The sequence below is a fragment of the Clupea harengus genome, chromosome 10, assembly GCF_900700415.2.
Source record: "Clupea harengus chromosome 10, Ch_v2.0.2, whole genome shotgun sequence".
NCBI lineage: Eukaryota > Metazoa > Chordata > Actinopteri > Clupeiformes > Clupeidae > Clupea > Clupea harengus.
In genome coordinates, this window is record NC_045161.1 from 15,236,534 (window position 1) to 15,252,239 (window position 15,706).

Here is a 15,706-nt window from a genome sequence, read left to right on the forward strand (position 1 = left end):
ATAGAGCAGTTCCAGAAAACAGTAGCCTAATAGAAGTGCCATAGCATTAGGTCCCTCGTGAACACGATTAAACCGTTATCAGCACGCAATACTTCTATGATTCTTCTGAGTAGTTTTCAAAAGGATGAGCTGCTGTGTAGCCCACATGTCCATACTTCTTCATCTGACATTTTTCCTCTGAGAGAGAGCCGGGATATCGTTTATAACGAGTCAAAAATATACTGTCGGTAATGACAGTGGTGAGTGCAATTAATTGAGCATCACGAAAATGTGTCTCCGAGCAAATGAATGCCAGTAGCGTTGTCATTTCTCTGACAGACGGAAAGCAGCTTTCAGCGTGAAGCGCCTGAGTGAGCGCCAAGGCAAGAATGTTTAGGAAGACATGTATCAAGTAGCCTAGTTGTCTATGTATTCTGCAGTATTACAAACTGTACAATTCTCTCCACGTGCATTTAAATGTAAAATTGTTAGCGTTGTCTGTACATTTGAGTGTAAATCAAACTCGGCGCAAATCAAACTGAAAATGTTGGCAAAATTACGCCGACGGAAGGCAGTGGCATGCGTCCTTCCCGCTCTCCACAATTGACACCTGTGAAGAGCTAAACCTTATTTCTGTTTCCCTTGTACTCTAAAATGGCATATATGTATTGATTATGTATACCCGTGTAACTTTTATTCCACTGAGGTTATATTTGTAGCTGTAATGTTATGTAAGTCATGCTTTTTGAATAATTACACAGGAATGCTAAATGTTGTAATGGATATCACAATGGTCTGAGACGGTGGGCTCTGTGGTCATCAGATGAAAACATCTTGACTGTATTAATCAAAAAAGAGACTAGGCATCCCTGTCTTCAACACATTCAGAGAAAGGTTTGGAATATTTTGATAACTAAATCCAGCAGGAGTGAGGAAGTATTGTTAACCCTTAAGGCTGCACTAATTTAAATTCAAATCTACAAATACATTTGACGTCAAACAACTGAAGAAACCTTAATTCTGACAAATATTGATATCGCTTACACAAGTCAATGCTTAAGCAAGTCAAACACAAGCTTGTCGGTCACTTCTAGCACTGCACCACGCACAAGCATAGAAAATCGTGGAAAATATCCTAATCATACCAGCGCCAGTACAAAAGGCTGCCACAATAACTCAGGCACACACAGTTCAGGACATCTGCAAGGCTCCAAACAAGCATGGGGCCAGAAAGGCGTCCAATTCTGAAACTTCCACCTTCTGAAAATAAAGGTGTGTGTCATAGGCCTTACCTATGAACCTCACTCTTGTTTCTGTGGAATTGGAAAGGTGTGGTTCCCCTTCATTGCTCTTGTCAGCACAGAGTGTAATGACAAGTTATTTGTTGACATTATTAATTATTTCTATTCTTGCTTAATTTGTAGGGATCAATATACTCCCTAATATTGCATCACAAATGTTGCTGGAAAGACACCACATAGCCTGTCAAAAACATCGTCATCTGACCACATCCATCCAAAATGACGCATCTGTGGGTTATCTCAGTTGAGGAAGCACATCTGATGACCTCGTCTGACAGGCTCCTTCCACCAGACAAAAGGAAGCACCCAGGTCAGAGAGCACAACACATAAGGGCAGGGAAACCCCACACAAACTGAGTAATTCTGCTGCAGAGTGAAGCTGGAGGTAACTATGAGTCAAGCTAGAGAGCAGGCGGATGCATAGCCCAAAGGCCAAAAAGCCCAAGCATGGCACAGTGAAGGAGATCAAATGTGGAGTTGGTGTCTGGTGTCTGTAAAGCTCAGTTTAAACAGTAAAAAAGCTGCTATAAAAATCGGTTTCCCCAGACAAGAATCATACCTGTTCCCGAACTTAAGCAAGTACCTAAGTTGACACTGACTTCCTTCTGCCTAAATGTGACCTGAAAGTAATTTAGGCCCAGACAAGTAGTAATCCTGACCTTATTGCCTGCCTTATTTCCTCAAGCAATGAGCAGATCCATCCAATTCTTACTTGCTGCTGAGAACAAGGGGAGACCCAAACAAAATACCCAACGCTCTTGGTCTAATTCAACACAAACTATTATGCAAACACCAACAAAGACAGTTAATCTACAATGCAGACAGTACAGAGTACAAATGAGAAACTACAAGCATGTCATGAGAAGGACAGTGCTGAGGAACTGCACAGAGAAGATGCAAGAGCACTCAAGGCAATCAGTTTCTCTTTATTGAACAAAGAAAAAATGTGGGCAGATTCTTTTCCTTATGCGTGTGAGGACGTGTTTTTCTGTCGTGGCCTTGCAAGGTCAACTCGCTGAACTGCCTGATATGTGGTTAGAACTCAGCATTCTGACCATTCCACCTGGAATTCTGGGCCACGGGTGGAATTCTTGACACCGCCCACGCAGCATTTCTCACTTCATAGTAGTGTTGATTCGACCATCAAATCTGATGAGCGGTGGCTCGAGTGCACGGTCCTCGGAGCATCTGCTCCTTTTATGGCCACTGCTGTAAAAATAGTTTTTTTGTGTGATGACAATATGCAGCAAACTGACAGAACAGCACTTTGCAAAATAGCCTGGCTTATGACCTATAAATATGTTTGTGGTCATATCGATCATCCACGGTATCAATCACACACAAGACAAACTATGAAGCTAAAAACAGCCATATTTGTGGGCTCTCCGTACCTACGCCATCTCTTTAGACCAGAAAAAATACTCTTATGTTAGGTCGCAGGGTGTTTTATGCTTTTTCATAAAAGGAGATGTGTCCTTGTGGGATGTGAGATGTGTGCAATGTTAAATGTTATGCAGTTTGGTCAAACTTGCTGAGCTGTGTTTTTGTTCACACACATCCTGTAACAGGTGATCTTTGGACCCGGTTATTGTTTGGGTTAGCGATGCCTGATAGTAAACTAAGCCATCCAAAGGGTGTGATGGCAATTTTTCTGATACCTGCATGATTAAGATGTCTAAATGTACAAGATACCTGTATTTCCACAGCCACACAGAGACCGTTATCTTTTTGGGAAAGGACATTCCTTTGTGACATAACCAGTGTGAACTCAACATCTCATTCATCAAGAGTAAGTTTGAAGAAATTTGGACATTTCAGTTCTGTCTACAGTAAAAAGCATGGCTCCCCATTAAAGTGAGTACATAAAGAGGATGCAATAGTGTGCATGCCTACAAAGGCTCTGAACAATACAACAATGCTTCTCGCTGGAGCGATTTAAGGTCGAGGTCTTGTTTAACATGCCGGGCTTGTTCAGGGTTTCCGTACAAATTAGATTTGTGATAACTTTCCATTACACCATCACATAAATGTGCTGATTTTTCTGTGACTTCATTCACAAATGGGTGCAACAAAAACAAGTTTTCGCTCTTCCTGTATGTAGGGGAAAGACAATGTCTGTCTATCAAAATGGCCAAATATCAGCGCTCAAATCTGTTAGTGAATATATACAGCCAAAAGCTCCCCTACATATCACAATACAAAGGGAAATAGACTTATCACACCCAGGCAGACAGTTATCCATCCGGCAAAGCTGTGACTTAATCATAAATAGTGAAAAGCCATGAATTCCACAAACCACAACTTTTTAATGGAGGACTTCCACAGTACCCATCTTGCCCCTTTTACCTTAGTACTCTTCGTTACCCTGGCGATAGAAAGCATGTTTCCACGTTAATAGGTTTACATGAGATATTTCTTCTTCTAAATAGTGGTACATCGTTATTACCATTAAGTGGAATTTTTACGAGTATGAAGCGGAGACTTTTCCTGGGGCCGGTTTCACAACACATACACAAACCTTAGACTGGGTCATCTCTGACTGGAAACATCTCCTATTCCAAAGTCAGCCAACATGCCAAAGGACAATAGTGGATGAATGATCTGAACTGACTTAATGACATAAACACACTTCAAACGTTTCAGTCAGGAAGTCCACCGGAGCAGAGGCATTGCCCAACAAGCAGTCATCACCCATTTCCTGACCATATGAGGCCATAAAAAAAAAGCACCACGGACCTGACCTGATGACCTTGTGTCCTTAACAGTGCAACTGTAGGAATAAACAGCCAGTGTGCTTTTCCTACAGTACTTCTCCAAGGGCCAAATACACACTGAATAGTACTGTTTTGATGATACTGCTATTTAAAGCAGCAGTAAAGAGTTTTTGTTGAAAACTAGTAATCAAACTACTGATAAAGCATGCAAAAACCCTTCAAAACCCCAGTGCACAGTTGGCACTGATAACACGTTGGCAAGCATGCCAACTCGTGGCTTTTGGCGATGTAGTTGGCGATGCCACATGCTTCAAAAGTAGCAAATTGTTGCATACTGCCTATTTAAGGTTGTGCTATACCATCCTCTACTTACTGGGTGAAGTACAGCATTGTGTCAAATGTGAAATCATAAACTGTCCCTCTTCCTACCGACGTAAAAGTTTAGATTTTCAGAAAACCCTGGCAATAGTTGAATCTGTGGTCATTTTGGTGGTGCCTGTTCAGGGCTCTGAGTTCTTCTATTTGCTAAATCAGATCAGTTATTACATTTAGGTCACCATCTTTCTTTGAATTTTTTAAATGTCTTAATTTGTCATTTGGGTGGATAGGTCAATCAGGCTGATAATGTAAACCGCACAAAGTTCAACCTTTAAATGTTGTGTGAGGGACAAAGGTTTGGATATTCAATTAATCATCAGACTGTAAAGAGTGCCAGACCTTACAGTAACCAACCTCATCACAAAACCACACCAATCATGCAATGGAAGGACTGTTTTATTCAAGGATTCCATTGTAATCGGTAGGTGGGTATGAAAATCAGGAAGTAGTTTACACAATAACCTTTAAAAATCAACATGCGGTGATCATGAAGTCACATGGAGAAGACCCTATAGATGCTAAAAAAAGGAAGTTAGGAAAATGGTGTCTGCTCAGAGCACTCCATGATTTTCACAGTGACCAGGTTCTTCTTACCATAATACCATAATGTTTCGTGTATTTCAAATGGTGCATTTAGTTCTGACACAGAACAGTGAAACTTAAAAAAAAAAAAAGGAGCAGGACTAATTATTTTCTTTCCTCTGAGGACGTACCACAGTCCAGCCGGACACTGGTTTTCTGTTGGAAACCAGTGGAGAGTATCAGCATATGTCTGGTGTATTGTACAATCTGGTCCACTCACTCTGTTGAGAATGTATTGTGTTGGGATGGCATGTGAAGAAGACGGCATCTGATTGGACCCCACGGGTTAATGTCCCTGTGAAGGGATTGGCTGGAGGGACCTCACAAGGATTGGCAAACATTTCAGTCTGACCTGGTGTACCGCCAGAAGCCCCAACAGGTAAATGGCTGAAGCTCCATTATGATTGTGTAATATACACACATGCATGCAGGCACACACACACACACACACAGCCACACCCACACTCACACAAGCATATACACACACACACACACACACACACTCACACAAGCATATACACACACACACACACACACACACACACACACACACACACACAAGCATATACACAAACACACCCACCCACCAGCTGCTTTCTTTCAGCTTTGGCATCCTATTTACGCTTCAGCGCAATGGAGAGTAGCCTCTCACTGCCATGTCCAAAAACACATTTTAAAAACGTGCAGCGCGTCCTCTCGGGAAGGATACCACTTCAGCATTGTTGCCTTAAGTTCGAGTCGAGTCCTCTAGGGCCCAGAATGGGCTTCCGACGAAAAAGGGGGCAGAAAGCACTTGGCACTGGACGATGTCTGGGATACATCAATGGCAGTTCTTCTGGAGTGTGGCCGTGTGTCTGGCCAAGCACTGGGGTGATCTTTCACTGCGAGAGGTGAAGATGTATGCATTTCCATGGTGACGAAAGGAACAAAAAGGACCTTGGCACTCAGAAAGGGCACATCCTTTCACTCCAGTGAAGCGATAACAGTTTCTTTGTGCTCTTCAGGGGTTTTAAAACGGGGGGGAAAGACCCAAGAAATGCCAATGATGTAACTTCATCTAAGTTCTGGAAATGTATTGTCTTCTCTATAATTAAAAAAATACAAAAGCAATTAAAAAAAAAAAAAAAAAAAAATGGTCAGAAAGTCTTTTTTCTTTCTCATTTGTTTCTTAAGGCACTAGTTTCTTTTCCTCTTTTCATTATAATCCTCTCAGGTAGTGCTGGTGGGCCTGGACCAAAAGCCTGGGGCTGGATTTCAGACATACGCCCCAAGAGCCGCATGGAACTCTGTGAGGCACTGAACAAGCTGCTGGAACTTGGGTCTCTCCTCGGGGTCCAAGGCCCAGCAACAGGCCATCACAGCAAACCTTCATTAGCACATGGAAAAGAGAGAAAAAGAAAAAAAAGTAGAGATTATTAACACCAGTCAGCGAATAAATCTGGCAAAACACAGTCCGACATTGACAGTTTTAATGACTCTCAAAGCATCACTATTACGCAGGCTTACAGAATGGTTACAGCTGTCACATAAGACAGCACTGATCACTGTGAGACCAATCTCACAAAATTAGCAGGGACAAATAACTCGATAACAAAGGTTCCTTGAGGACATACATCTTAACTGTACCCCCACATACATACCCACAATGGAGACGGAGCTGACAGGCTGATCTGATGATACAGTGAATTGTGTAATCTATGTGCACACTTGGTTCACTGCGTAAGAATAAATGGAAAAACGCACACTCTAGTCCTCAGTTTCTTCGACTCCCTCACAACTTTCCCATCCATCATTACCTGCCTAAAATACCCCACTTTCACCAACACACAGAAAACAACCCCATTCAACACCTATTCTTTGGCAAGGGAAAAGCTGGCTTTGGAGATCCAGCTCTCTGATTAGGTCTTCCTGTGCAGTTCCGGAGGCTGCTCATCAGCCAACGGCTCGGGGCCCGTTCGTGTGACTGACAGGGCGCCTAAGACTGAAGGAGGGGGTGATGGTGGTGAAGGGATCGAGGGAAAGGGGGGGGTGTTGTGATTTCTGGCGAGAGTTGGGGATAGGTGATCCAACTCTTATGCATTTGGAGGATGTCGATAAGATTCTGCTGTAATTGTACCAATAGCCAGCAGTTATTTGACACTAGTTCAAGTCAGTTAATGTCAGCGTTCTCTCTCTGGCAGCAAGATGAGGGGTTGGGGTGTGGGGTCGTGTCGGTGTTGCAAAACCCCCTCCTGGGTAACTGGCTTCCTCTTGAGACTGTGTGGCGGACACAGTTCAGATGAAAAGATTAGAGCCCCTATTGATTGTGGTAATGAGAAGCTGTCAATCATTTGCGAGGGAAAGTCAAATTTCGGCACGTATTTGTTATTCTGATTGACAGATTGTTCCATCTGTGTGAATGACTCAAACATTTCCCAACAACTGACCATGTCTGACCACAACTGTTTTTGTATATTGCACTGAATCATACAGTTCTGAGGACAAAGATATGTATCTCTGCATTAAACAAACACCAAACACCCAATCAGTGACCACATGTACGCAGATGGGTGAAGAACTCACAGCTCGTCGGGGCAGTTGATTGGCTGTGCTATTCGGTAGCCGTCCTTCAGGTAGGCGGCCATCTCGAAGGGGTCGATGTCCACGTAAGGAGTCTGACCCAGGGTCATCAGCTCCCACAGGCTCACACCAAAAGCCCACTGAGGAGAGAGAGAAGACCAGAAAAGGAGGTGAGGAAAAAGATGGAGAAGAGAGAAAAGGCAAAGGGAGAGAGGAAGGTTGAAGGACAAAGAAAGAGTGTTAGGATGAATTAAAAAGGGGAAGGAGGAGATGGACAGAGGAACATGAACAAGCAATTTAATTTGTCATCATTAGACAGCCCACATCTTGCTTGCTCAGACAGACAGTCAGTGTCTTCTTGACGCAACAGTTCCTGGGAGTCTTACATGCCTGCACACCCCCAGGTAGTCAAGAAACTCAAGCAACTTGAGGAAACGTCTCGATTGGCACCATTATGGCACCATTATGAAAAAACAACAATGCAAGCCCTCTCAACAGGGCACCTTCTAATTTCTGACAGATGAGCGGAGTGCAGCACTGATTGTTAGTCTTCCATCATGGGGCTTGTGCTGCCAAAGGGGCGTCATATAGCTGTGGCCTACTTATGGCCTTTTGAATGTTGAGCAATGTGATGAAAATCAGCTTTACTTTTCTGTGCTTTTCCTAAAACTCCAGCTCCCTGCAGACTTGTGGCTTTAGTTCTTGTCTTGATGGGAGGGAGTTGGGGGATGTAGGGGGTGGTTGGAGTCGTGGGGCAGGGGGTAAGGTCCCCTTTAGGGACCAGTGAGAGCCATGCTGTGCCAGTTAGCGTTCTGGGAACAAAGCGTTCCAGACACAATGCTCGGAAACTTCAGTTTATTCAATTGGGCCTTGGGGTGCAAATTATTATTATTTTTTTTTTAAACTTTTTTGTGGATTTGTTTTGTAGTGAAGGTTAATGAGGGTCCATGGACCACTCTTGATCTTTTAGACCGACTCATTCACTGGCTGCTGAGGTGAGGTGCGCACAGGTTAAATGCTGCATCCCTCCTGATAGATACAATGATAAGAGTTAGTTTGGCTGCACTCAACATATTTCCCGCATTCCAGGGAACGGTAATCCATGCTGTAATCCATGTTAACCTTGCCTACATCTCTAATCATACCTGCAATAACTACATCTACCCTACAACTAGTCATATATGGGAGCCTCAAAACTGAGTACTAAATTAGGGCACTATACAATAAATGCCTGTGTGTTTGTAAAGCAGGGAGTATAATTGTTTTGTTGTCCAATTGAGCAAAAGCCTTGGTTACGTGACTACATATTATGTCATCCAAAGTGTGTATGAGTCATGTATTATTATGTGTAGAAAACCCTTGAGTGATTCAGGGGAAGATTTAAAGATTTAGTCAGTAGTTCAGTCAGTTTGGGTGAAACGACACTGCCACCGTCATTCGCATTCCGTCATTCTTTTGAGAAATTTGAGCAAAAGCCACTATGGGGAAGCAGAGGTGGGCCTCAAGAAACAGAAACAGAAACATGCAAAGGCATATGAACATCCCTGTAGTCTGCAAACATATCTCGGGTAGACACGGATATTGCGCCCATGCATTTCCCAACAACTGACCACAACACAGCTGTTTTTGTACATTGCACTGCATCACACAGTTCTGAGGAAAAAGGCCTATTAGTATCTAGGCCTATTAAATAGTATCTCTGCGTTAAACAAACACATAAAAAGAAAGACACACACTGACCACATTACACTACACTACATTACATTACACTAGCCGCTAGCCCTCCAACGCACCACCCCACTGACAGTGCCAGTAACAGACATTCTGTCTCATCAGGAAGAGCCCACGCCTATTGCAGTAGGTCCAGCAGTGTTCCTGTTTCTGTTTCCTGTTTCTTCTCAGTGTGAAACAGACGTAGCTAACAATGTATACACGCACACGTAACATTGTGTATGGGGGCCTGGAATATTTACATTCAAGCTACCATAAGTGCCTAAATGCAGCGGAGATCCCCCAGAATTCAGAGCACAGTTCCATCATAGACGCCTCTGGGCATACAGATAATGGCTCCAATTAAATTCCCATTCTTCACCAAGACTAAATAAATCATAGGACAAACCATAACGTCTACAGTTAAGCCAAAAATACAAGCGTCTACGTGAGTGCATCTAGGTGTTGGTGCATGGGTTTGCTTGCAAGCATGTGTACAAAAAATGTATGTGTGTGTGTGTGTGTGTGTGTGTGTGTATATGTACACAAGAGAGAGTTCGTGGGTATTGGCATGTGAAAGCTGGAATGTTCCGAGTGTCTACTGAGCTTGTCTTTTGGCTTGGCTAAGCGCTGCCTAGCAACAGAGCGCTCTGTCAGCAGGCATCCTGGTCCCACCAGGCTGGGCTGTGCTCCTCATCCCGCTCAGCCCACCCGCCCAGACGCCCTTTATTGTTGGGACCTGCTGTCTGGCCAACATCGAGGGCCCCATTGTCCCACACCTCTGCTGGAAGGATGGAGGGAGGTCAATCTGGTCTGAAGAAAGCACCACAAGAAGAGAAGGAGAAGAGGGAGGGGGTCTTCCTGACAGTGCGAAGCATCCTTCCCGCTCACTTGGCAGCCAGGAGCCCGGTCAGATGAAGCCCAGAACGGATGTGCCTGGCTTCGGATCGCATACCAAACCTGCCCTCTCTCCACCCCTTGTTAATTTTCCCTTCTGTGCCAGCGAAGAACACTTGAGACTTTGCGACACGGCTGCCTGCACTGGCTCCTGGTGAGGAGCTCCCGTTTCGATTATCAACACTTCTCCAAACATCTGGAGTGAAGGGGCGGGGGTGGGGGGGACGGACGGACTACAATAGACTTCTTAGTTCTGCCGGGCAGAACAACAAAGGGCTGTTGAGAGGTGCCTTCCTCAGGATGAACACATACAAAAGCCCATGGGGCATCGCGAAACGACTCAGCTCGCCTGCCAAAAAAACATTGCTGCTCATCTCAAGCCCTCACATGCTGGCCATTATGAATAATGTGAGCAATCAAGTACTGATTATACTGTTGAACATGCAGTTTTTAAGGCTTACAAGATGTATTATAACGACATGCTCTTTCAGAGAACATGTGACAAAATGTGATGATGGACCTTGAATAAACTAAAAAGACAGTCCAGGGGGAAAAAAAAAACTACTCAAAGTTGCTCTAAGTGATATTATGTTCCAAATACTTAAGCCAGCAGTCATTATGACCTAATAGCAATCACTATAACAGATATTCCAAGAAATACATTCTCTAGGTTTCTCCTGGGCTTTGTAATCACAGATGAAAAAGTTAACACATACAGTGGTATTAGCAAATCAGGAAACTCCTAAACGGACAAAGCCTGCCAATTATTTTGCCTTTACACAGCACTTTGAAGGGATAAGTGGACTCCCATCGTGGCAGTATTGTGGAACTTGCCTTGTGGAAGTGCTTGGATTGTTCAAAGGAGCTCCAACAACTGAAGCAAATGAATTGAAGGTGTCATTGTAAACTGAATTCAAGATGAACACAATGATTCGAAGATGGTCCAAAAGAAAATGAAATGGGAGATGACCGCTAAAATGTTGCTTTAAAAAAAAAAAAAACAGCTAAAAGTGACCTTCACTCCGGAACTCCTTCACACTGTGGAACCTATGAACTCTGTGTTAGCCTTAAAGGTTCTCCTTCTTCACACTGTGGAACCTATGAACTCTGTGTTAGCCTTAAAAGATTCTCACCACGTCGCTTGCGCTGGAGAAGTCGTTGTTGAGCAGGCTCTCCAGGGCCATCCAGCGCACGGGCCGGTTCTCGTTGTCCCCCAGACAGTGGTAGTCCATGGGGAACAGGTCTCGGGACAGGGCATTGTCTGTGATCTTCACCTGCATGCTGTCATCAATACTGAGGAGACACAGAACATCACATTTGTCACACACATGTGTAGAAAATAGCAGCTTTTAAGACCTTCCACTCTGTATCTGATATGCATTTGGAGTGTTATGTGCTATGAATTTAGGGTGATGGTAGAAATGGCTAGATGGCTATGCTATGACTATACAGTTTGGACCCTTTAGTGCATTCGTCAAATGGGCCTCAGAAGGTTGAAGTTTAGGGATATCAAGATTAGCAACTAATGCCAAGGAAGGGTTGCTGATACTTACACACAGTTTCTGGCTGCCAGGTCTTTATGGATGACCTCCCTTCGTGCCAAGTAGCTCATCCCACATGCAATCTGAATGGCCATGTGCACCAGATCTTGTTGCGAGATGGCCTGGAAGACATACGAAACAGACATACGAAATCTGTAACAATGGCAGATTAAAATAATCCGAAATAGAAAATTAATTTCTCCAACTTCAACTCGGCCGGCGATCACAGCAAAGTTCTGTGTATCTCATTCCATCCCACATTAAACCGCTTGATACGGAATACCGAGCGCTGAACCCCGTTAGACGTGAAGCAGTCAGCACTGCCAGCAAAGTATGTGTGTAGTATAGTGACTAAAATTGCACCATGAATTAATGCTCTGTCATAGTTAAGGCCTCATGCCAGTTAACCAAACTATCCTAGCTCTTGCTTAGGGAGCTATTTTAAGAATGGGCGGTTGCTAGGGTGTGTTAATATGAACAAATTAGCTGCTAAGTTAAATGTATGTATTTGGGGCCAAGCAGCAAAGCTGAACAGGCACCCTGAGTGTTAACCTTTTATAATTTTATAAAGTTAAACTGAGGAGACTGTAATGTCAGCTAGATATCTAGCTATCATTTCATGCAAATGGAACTCTGCCAGTTTAAGGCTATTTTCCTTAGCTAGCAAACTAGTTTGCAAACATAGCAACTAGGCAACCATAGCAATTAAGCAACAAACAATCTGCATGACCTGAAACAAAGTTTGATTTCTCAAAATCAGCTCATCAATAAAAGACAGTATAGGGATTAAAGTCATCACAAACACTTGTGGATGATTTGTAATGGCTCTTCATAGACATTACACAATCTTGAGAGATCCTGAGAGGGGCAATGGCTAACTTGGATATAGTGTTATAGCCCCCCCCCCCCCCCCCTCTACCTTGCCCTTCTAGAAGACAGGAATCTTGTTGCTCTTATCCACAATTAAACCATTGCCGCCATTGCTACTAGGTTGCCTGAGGGGAGATTGACGGTACAACTTTACCGTATTAACGGTATTGGATCCCATTCCCACTCGACGGCAACTCAGTGCAATAACATTACAAAAATACGGCTTTCAAAGTACATGCGAATGAGACCAGAGACAGACCAGGGAAAAAAGTTATGGCACAGTCCAGGAAGGTGCAGAAATTGGAAGATGGAAATTCTAAATAAATAAAAAAAGAAGGCAATGGATGGACAAGGACACAGTAAGGGAAACATTGACAATACAGATTAATGGGTCAACGAATAGGCTGTGTGTAAGAACACAAAAGCAACCCAAATGCCATCCTCCAGACACTTTTCATTCATCTACCAACAAAACCAATTTAGCTGGTGGCGCTTTGACGTCTTCAAAGGCCATTCTGACAACAATTTTCACAGCTTACATAAACATCCCTACGCACCTGGCAAGGGAACAGAGATGAGCTATCACGCAGAGATATAGAGCATTGGAGCTAGCATAGTGTTTCCTAACTTCTGAAGATTGACAAAACTGTGTGTTAAGCTTCGAATTAACTGACAACAATTGAGAGAGAGAGGGAGAGAGAAGGAGAGAGAAGGAGAGAGAGAGCGAGAGAGAGAGAGACAGACAGAGAGAGACAGAGACAGAGAACAACGTAAGACATGTTTAGGGAGCTGGGAGCAGTATTGGCAAATGATGCGTTGGCATCTTCTGGCGTCAAAATGAAGACCCCACCCAGCGCTGTTAAGAGCTTTCTAACAGATTTATGACTCCTTCACTCATCAGCCATAGGCCCGTGACTAAAAGTGGAGCATATCACGAGGTGCTGTAGAACCCAACCCCTTCACATTCACCACCTGGACATTACATGGTGAAAGATCCTACAATTAAACCCCAGTGTGAGTATGACGGATATGACATAAGGCTGGTTGGCACCCATCAATTTTAAGATGGGAGTTGGCAGACATACACATGCCCATAGTCTCACACACACACAGACACAAGGCAGTATTCATATGAGTTATGCGTCTGTATCAGAGATGTTCCTCATCAGTTCCCCTGAGCAGATGTTCGGAGGTGAAAACCATCCGGCAATGGAGCTCCCTCTGGATGCCATCCAGGCACTGAAGCTCCTAACTAATGTTATGGCACTGATTTACAACCTAAGCTTTATTGCAACAACAGTGAAGGGGGGATGGTACATGAAAGCAGTTTATGATTTTCATTCTTGCTCAGCCCCTATAATTGCCTAAAGTGCATGGACCGAGAGCAGAGAGAAGCAGGCAAAGGCAGAATGTGTAATTTGAAATCGCATAAAAGGCTCTCTCATTCTCTAGTGTGTGTGTGTGTGTGTGTGTGTGTGTGTGTGTGTGTGTGTGTGTGTTTAAGCGCGCACGTCTCTGAGATTTTAATAGACGCAGTAGCAAGCTTCAACTTGCGGTGGAAAGACATTTTCTTTGCTTAAAGAAACGTTCCCCCTCCAACCCCCCCCAAATTAGTTTAGTTAGCGGCCCGATTGATCGTTCGGGGCTTAAGCATTCTGCCCCTCACCACTCGCACCCCTCCCACTGGCTCTTGAGGCCGACGCCAAGAGGATCAGAGACCCCCTGGGCTGAAGCGGCACAAAAGCATGATTGTTTTGGGCTCCAAACTCCCCACTTCCACCCCACCTCCTTCTGTTTTGGAAGTCTGTACTCCTCCGTACTACATCAGAGAGCTTTTTTTTTTTTTGTAAAAAGGTTTACGGTGGTTTGATGTCAACTGGTGCATCTCGCAAGAGGAAAAATGTGCCGCTCTCGCTTGTGGGAGCGCAATTAAACGAGGCAAACATCAACTCCGCAGGTGATGCGCTCAAGGGCGCCGTTCCCTCGCCACGCTCCGTCTGATGAGCTTCCCAAAGCGGGAACGCCGCTCAGCGCAACACCTGACCTGCATTAGTCCGGCATGGGAACGTCGACGAGACCAGACTGGAGCGCGTGGAGGTGGTTGGGGGGGGGGGGGATGGGGCGCAATGCCTGGCCCTCAGGGATACGAGCAGACGTCTGAGGAAGGACAGGCGTGTCATTTCCTGGCGGCTCTCCGTGGCCGGTATACACGTAGTAGGCTCACCTGTGGGTTGTTGGCCTCAGCCAGCTTGCACTGTCGCAGGAAAAGCTTGAGGTTGCCCCAGTTCATGTAGGGCAGCAGGACCATGGGCTTCTCTCCGTCCTCCGTACACACGTGGCTTATGGGCAACAGGTTCCTGCAGAGATGGAGAGGGGTTGAGTGGGGGAGGGAATAGAAAAGTGGGGGATGAGGGGGAGGGAAAGAAAGAAAAAAAAAAAAAGAAAAAAAAAGGTTGCTTCAGTACATGCTCCAACTAAAATCAAAACCAGCAACTGTCAGTAAGTCTTCTGAGAAGTTTTGGTGGGTTGGGGGTGGGGTGGGGACAGTCTGCAGTTGTCGAGGAAGGATTCTGGGCATGGGGAAAAGTGTAGTCCTGCACATCATTAAACTGGGATTACACCCCACGTCACTCCTAATGGCTTCTGGCTCAGGCACAGGGACGAGGGACCGGAGACGATGAAAACAACACCTCGTTAAAAGCCTCCGTTAGCGACAGCTGGCTGTGGTCAGCTGAGGAGCCACAGGCCGCGGACAAAAAGAAAGTGGAGTCAAAATCCCAACTGTTGACTGGCGGCTCAATCAGTTTCACTATACTGCTATTGCGACAAGATTCTTAGTAGCGTCTTCTGAGAAACTGCGCAGGGACTTTCCCCCCTCTTACCAAACTGATGAGATGGCCCTTCAGGGCATTCAGAGGCCGCGCCACTCACAGACTCACTAGTACCATCATGGCTGTTCACCCAAACAAATGGCAAACTGATCTTGCATTGGTACGGCCTTAGCTCACTGAACACAATGACATACACATGAAAACTGAGAGCAAACAGAAGATGCATTTGCTTGTCCATGCATATTGCACCATTCTAGACACGTGCTCCATCTCAACATCATGCATTAAGATCCTGCAGTAAGTGAGCAGTTACTAGCATTACTAGTTCCTACTTCAAAAGAAAG

At 44.6% G+C, this 15,706-nt stretch overlaps 1 protein-coding gene across 2 annotated transcripts in view; it reads right to left on the minus strand.

The window, feature by feature from the left end:
- Nucleotides 1-5,472: 5,472 nt before the first annotated feature.
- ryk (receptor like tyrosine kinase) overlaps nt 5,473-15,706 on the minus strand; it is a 61,075-nt gene continuing 50,841 nt past the window's right edge. For both annotated transcript variants that reach the window (XM_012825376.3, XM_012825375.3), the window contains 5 exons: nt 14,756-14,888; nt 11,674-11,783; nt 11,254-11,413; nt 7,517-7,653; nt 5,473-6,320 (listed from right to left, as the gene is read on the minus strand). In XM_012825376.3, the coding sequence (XP_012680830.1) occupies nt 6,209-6,320; nt 7,517-7,653; nt 11,254-11,413; nt 11,674-11,783; nt 14,756-14,888 (652 nt within the window). In that variant the 3' untranslated portion in view covers nt 5,473-6,208. The remainder of the gene's footprint in view (nt 6,321-7,516; nt 7,654-11,253; nt 11,414-11,673; nt 11,784-14,755; nt 14,889-15,706) is intronic.